Genomic DNA, 6,000 nt, shown 5'->3' with positions numbered 1-6,000 from the left:
TCATAATACAATCCATTTCAGTAGGAATTTTTTGAGTGCCACCATAACGTCTTTGTTTCTCAGACAATATATTACGGGGTTAAACATTGGTGTCACAATGGTGTAAAAAAGAGAAAGAAACTTGTCTGTTCCTGTTAAATTACTGGACTTGGGGCTCAAGTATGTCATGATGCCTGATCCAAAGAACAAAACCACAACCATGAGATGTGAGGAACACGTGGAGAATGCCTTGGCTCGCCCAGCTGCTGACGGCAACTTCAGGATGGTTGAGATTATTTTCCCATAAGATCCAAGAATCAACATAAAAGGAATAGTGACCACTAGAACAGCAACCGCATAAACCAACATCTCAATCGTAAAAGTATCCCCGCAGGCAACCTTAAGTACTGGAGGTATGTCACAGAAGAAGTGATTCAACTGATTGGACCCGCAGAAGGGTAGAGAGAAGATCAGGTAGGTGAACCCTATGTGTACTGGAATTCCAGTGACCCAGCAGCTAACTGCCAGGTGGATGCAGAGCCTGTTGTTCATGATGAGAGGGTAGAGTAAGGGGTTGCAAATAGCAACATACCTGTCATAAGCCATTGCGGTCAGAATGAAGCACTCAGTGGCTCCAAACACCAGAAAGAAATACATTTGTATAGCACAAGCCAGAAAGGAAATACTTCTATTTTGTCTACAAAGATCTGTTAATAATCTGGGGACAGTGACTGACACATAGCATATTTCCAAGAAAGAAAAGTTCCTAAGGAAAAAGTACATGGGAGTCTGGAGGGAGGGATCGACCTTGGTTATTATGATAATGAGGCTATTTCCCATCAGAATAATCATGTACATGATCAGAAACACCCCAAAAAGAAATCCTTGGAGGTCAGGAACATCAGAAAAGCCAAGCAGGATGAAATCCATTAATGGAGTCTGATTCCCTTGCAGAGGATTTTGTCCTGTGGATTCCATCTATAAACAAAATGATTTCAAGGCTTAGAATTCACTTCAATTGCTGGGCCCAGTTGCAGAATGGGACATAGTAAATAGACGATTTCAAATCCACTGACAAAGGATAGATACTCAGCTTTTTTGTTTTTTTGTATTTTGGGTAATAAATTTCAAACCTAATACCCCAAATTCTGGTAGATAAAAACAGAAAGTAACCAACTCTAATCTTCCTGCTAATATTAATAGTATATATAAATGAACAACACACCAAAGCACACAATAACAAAATAAAAGCAAAACATGTCAAATAGCCTATTCTCCAGTGTTAGTTAACACAGGACATTCTCTAATGAGATTAGTATCTCCTTCCTTGTCAATCAGGTATTTAATGCATCTTTAGGTTTTTCTGCTTACCACCCTTTTTTTTTTTAAATTAACCTATCATGTATTATTTGTTTCAGGGGTACAGGTCTCTGATTCATCAGTTTCACACAATGCACTCACCATAGCACATACCCTCCACAATCTCCATCACCCAGCCACCCCATCCCTCCCACCCTCAAACCCTCCAGCAACCCTCAGTTTGTTTCCTAAGTTTAAGAGTCTCTTATAGTTTGTCTCCCTCTCTGGTTTCACCTTGTTTCATTTTTTTCCTCTCTTCTTCTATGATCCTCTGCCAATTATCATATGATAATTGTCTTTCTCTGATTGACTTATTTTGCTTAGCATAATAGCCTCTAGTACCATCCACATTGTTGCAACCGAATATTTGATTGTTGTATGTTTGGTTTGATGTTTTCCCTGTGACCTGCATGTCACATAACCACAGGGCAAGGTGGTCAGGAAGAATGCATAGCCAGGCCCAGCTCAGACCAGCCTGGGATGCTCATTATCTGGGAAAGAGACTGAGACTCTGATCAGGAAAACAGGGAATATTGTCTAGTCTCCATCATAGAAAACCATTTCATTTAAGATATCATACAAAGTTGTATTAGAAATCATGCATCAGGGGCACCTGGGTGGCTCAGGGGGTTAAAGCCTCTGCCTTTGGCTCAGGTCATGATCCCAGGGTCCTGGGACCGAGGCCCGCATCGGGCTGTCTGCTCAGTAGGGAGCCTGCTTCCCTTCCTCCCCCTCTGCCTGCCTCTCTGCCTACTTATGATCTCTGTCTGTCAAATAAATAAATAAAATCTTAAAAAAAAAAGAAAGAAATCATGCATCATAGCAAGTCATACGTTTAGAATGTGAAATAAATTATATAAGATTTGACTATAATATGTCCTTAAATGTACCATGGCCTCCAAAATCTTAGTAATTCTGCTTATATTCTGAATGGTATGACTTTGGGGATGCGTGGGTGGCCCAGTTGGTTGAGTGTGTACCCTCAGTTAAGGTCATGACCCCAGGGTCCTGGGATCAAGTCCCACATCAGGGTCCTTGTTCGGCAGGGAGCCTGCCTCTCCCTCTGCCTGCTGCTTGCCCTGCCCTTCTCTCTCTCTTTCTCTGACAAATGAATAAATCTTTAAAAAAATAAATGCCATGACTTTAGGAATAATTAGATAAGTTTAGGGCATTTACAGGATAATTAAATAAGGAAAAGGAAAAATAAAATGGGCAAGAGAATTTGATCTTAGGGTTCATATACCTGATGCCAGACAAAATGTGAAATTCATTTTTGTGTACCCTTTCTTATCTCTGAGTTGCTGAATATGTATAATACATATTATCAATATACACTATATTATTCGTTTAAATATATATTATGAACATGCCAATTGATATAGATTTTGAAGTACATATTATAGCTTATGTTGAATAAATGCTATGTGTTATGAATATAATATATCAGTTGACCCTTGAGCAATGAATGCACCAATCCCTCTCCAGGCAGTCAAAAGTCTGCATATCACTTTTAACTCCCTCAAAACTTAATTACTAACATAAATAATCAATTAACTCATGGTTTGTATGGTATATGCATTCTGCACTGTATTCATACAATAAAGGAAGACAGAGAGAAGAAAATGTTGCCAAGAAAATCATAAGAAAGAGAAAACAATTACGGTGTGAACTGTAAAAATCTGAGTAGAGTGGACCAATGAGGTTCAAACCCGTGTTGTTCAAGGGCCAAGTGTATTCTCAATATCTACAGCTGACCAGCCACCAGGAATCACAGGGCTAAACGCAGTGTAGGCAGATTCCGGCCAGCTCTTTCAAGAATCAAGCATTTTTCGACCGCTTAAGTTCGGTCTCTCTGCCACACAGTGCACCTTAGACGCCATATTCCTTTTTGTGACCTCCATCTAGTCTTTCATGAATATTAACCTGGGACCTTTTTCACAGATTGTCACATACTCTGAAACCCAGATTGCCGTGGGTTTTGAAGTCTCTTTGTCAATTTCCCAGGTTCCAAATTTGCCTTCCTTCCTCCACCATATGGCCGCCCTTTCTTCTTTTAAGACCTGATTCCTTTCACCTGTGACAGATCCCAGACGGCCGAAACAATTTGCAATGTCTACTTTGTATTCCCTTCTTCTCACTGTTCCTAAATCTGTGGTTTATTAAGGGTAAACACTGAGCATCTTCACGACAAAGTAGACTAAGGACACTAATGACAAATAAAGGAGCTCAGTTTCCATCTTTACAGAGTTTACAGAAGTCAGCTGTCAGGTGTTGCTGGGAATGTGCATGGTCTATGAAGAGAGAATTACAGGATGCTCTGGGAGCACCAGACAATTTCATATGAATATGGTATCTCATCTAGTACTTCATTAGATTTTAAGGTATCAGAGAAATCATTTTGTGATTTTTGATTTTGAGTAAAAATAGTAAAGCATATCTGAGGAACAAAAGGTCCTCGGGTGTTCCTCAGTTTCATATCCCAATAGCTAATCAATTTCTTGCATGGGTTTTTAAATATTTTTAATTTTAATTTTAATTTAATTTTAAATATTTTTAAATAGTTTTTAAATATTTAAATATTTCCTCTTGGGTAATGGCAAAATGAAGTTTCCCTACTGATCTCAGCAATCATGCTGCATTCAACAAGATTCAAATTCACTGACCAAACAATCTCATGTTGAGTGACTTACAATGGAAATTAGGTATATTCTGGCAATATGTCCTTAGTTAAATGACCAGAGCTCATTTTTCCTTGTTTGAAAGTATATGCTATAAAGATAACATGAAACTCAGGGAGCTGTCTTGAGGACTAAGCAGCTTGGATTGTATTAATCACTTTATTTAGACTCTATTACAAGTATCCTCCTCATTTTGTTTATCATTATGACTTAAATTTATATATTTTTTTCTTCTTTTGAATTTTGCTCATCTTCCAACTCTTCTGGAGTAGAGTTTTCTTAATCTGGGGAGGAGAGGATGTATGGGGTAGTATTTTCCAGGAAAACTAACATTATCAGTAGACTCTTCTATGCTGGATAGATGCTAACATAGAAATAATAGTAAATAAAGAGCTGGAGTTTTCATGTTAAAATTGCAAAAGGCCATTCATTGTTAATAAAGAGAATAGATCAGTTTCAGAAAAGAAAATAACCAAAAAACGTTATTGCTGAGGATGCTTTCATATATTAAATGGGATTTGAGTTAGGCTTTAAAATTTACTTTTGCTTAGACATCTATAACAAAGCCTGCTTCTCTTATTTGCTCAAAGTACAGGACGCTGGCAGAGATGAGAGGGAAAACAAAAAAACAAACCTGAAAATGAACATCCAGCAAATTAAAGTGGTTTTCCCCCAGATACTGCTGCTAGTTAGTAAGAATGGGAATAGCTATGGACAGTAGAGAGACCTGATCATTCGAAATTCTTTTTATTAGTGTTAGGTTTTGAACATTTATTATGTGCTAACCACCCTGTTAAGGACTTTTCCCGTATTAGCTCATGTATTACATTCTGAATGTAGTAGGTACTGTTATTACTCCCATTTTGCATAAAGAGTGAGAGGCATACAGGGATTAAGTTAATGTGCCCAATGTCAGGAAGCTCGGATGTGACCTGACTTCAAACTCAGCCATGTAATGTCAGGGTCCATTTTCTTTTCTTTTCTTTCCTTTCTTTTCTTTTCTTTTCTTTTCTTTTCTTTTCTTTTCTTTTCTTTTCTTTTCTTTTCTTTTCTTTTCTTTTCTTTTCCTTTCCTTTTCCTTTCCTTTTCTTTCTTTTCTTTTCTCCTTTTCTTTTCTTTCTTTTCCACTCTTTTCTCTTCTCTTCTTTTCTTTTCTGTGTGTTTATTAGGATCAGTGATCCAGCATATAGAACATCATTAGTTTTTGATGTGGTGTTCAATGGTCCATTTTCTTAATCAAAACATAATGGGTTTCATAGAACGGTACGGTCGGTGGCAGATTGTAGCTACACTTGTGATGAGCATAGAACAATATATAAGGTTGTTGAATCACTATGTGGTACATTTATAATTAATGTAATTTGTGTGTTTGTGTGTCAACTATACTCAAAAAATCTCAGTGGGCTTCATAGACTATTGAACGATAATACCATTTTGATTTTAATATTTTAGTAATAGCAACATAACTAAGAAATATAAAGCTTTTCATAATCACAAAAGGATATCATGTCCATTTTATATCTCATTTACTCTTATAAAAATGAAAGAGTGATTACTTATAATTATACAGTGTATATATTACACATTCAAAAAATTTATCTCATAGACGATTCTGATTGGACTTTTGAATCTTGAATTTAAAATACAGTTCAATAAAATAAACAGGGTAAAATAATTAAAGCTTACGTTTTTAGGGGTGCCTGGGTGGCTCAGTGGGTTAAAGCTTCTGCCTTCTGCTCGGATCATGATTCCAGGGTCCTGGGATTGAGACCCACATCAGGCTTTCTGCTCTGCGGAGAGCCTGCTGCCTCCTCTCTCTCTGCCTGCCTCCCTGCCTACTTGTGATCTCTCTCTCTGTCAAAGAAATAAATAAAATTAAAAAAAAATAAAGCCTACCTTTTTATATTATGAAAGAAACACTATGTCACTCTTTTATAAAGACTGTGGTCTTATATGATATAACTTTTGGTTTTGGATTATTCAA

The 6,000-nt window shown here is 37.2% G+C and overlaps 1 protein-coding gene across 1 annotated transcript; it reads right to left on the bottom strand.

The window, feature by feature from the left end:
• LOC308351048 (olfactory receptor 10AG1-like) lies at positions 1 to 957 on the bottom strand (the record flags this gene model as incomplete). Its single annotated transcript, XM_080816532.1, has 1 exon — positions 1 to 957. One exon carries the CDS (start codon positions 955 to 957, stop codon positions 1 to 3), a length of 957 nt encoding a protein of 318 aa, XP_080672658.1.
• Positions 958 to 6,000: the final 5,043 nt, after the last annotated feature.

This window comes from Martes martes, assembly GCF_963455335.1.
Source record: "Martes martes genome assembly, chromosome: 10".
Classification (NCBI taxonomy): Eukaryota; Metazoa; Chordata; class Mammalia; order Carnivora; family Mustelidae; genus Martes; species Martes martes.
Note: the sequence above shows the minus strand (reverse complement) of the source record. Positions and strands in the feature narration are given on the sequence as shown.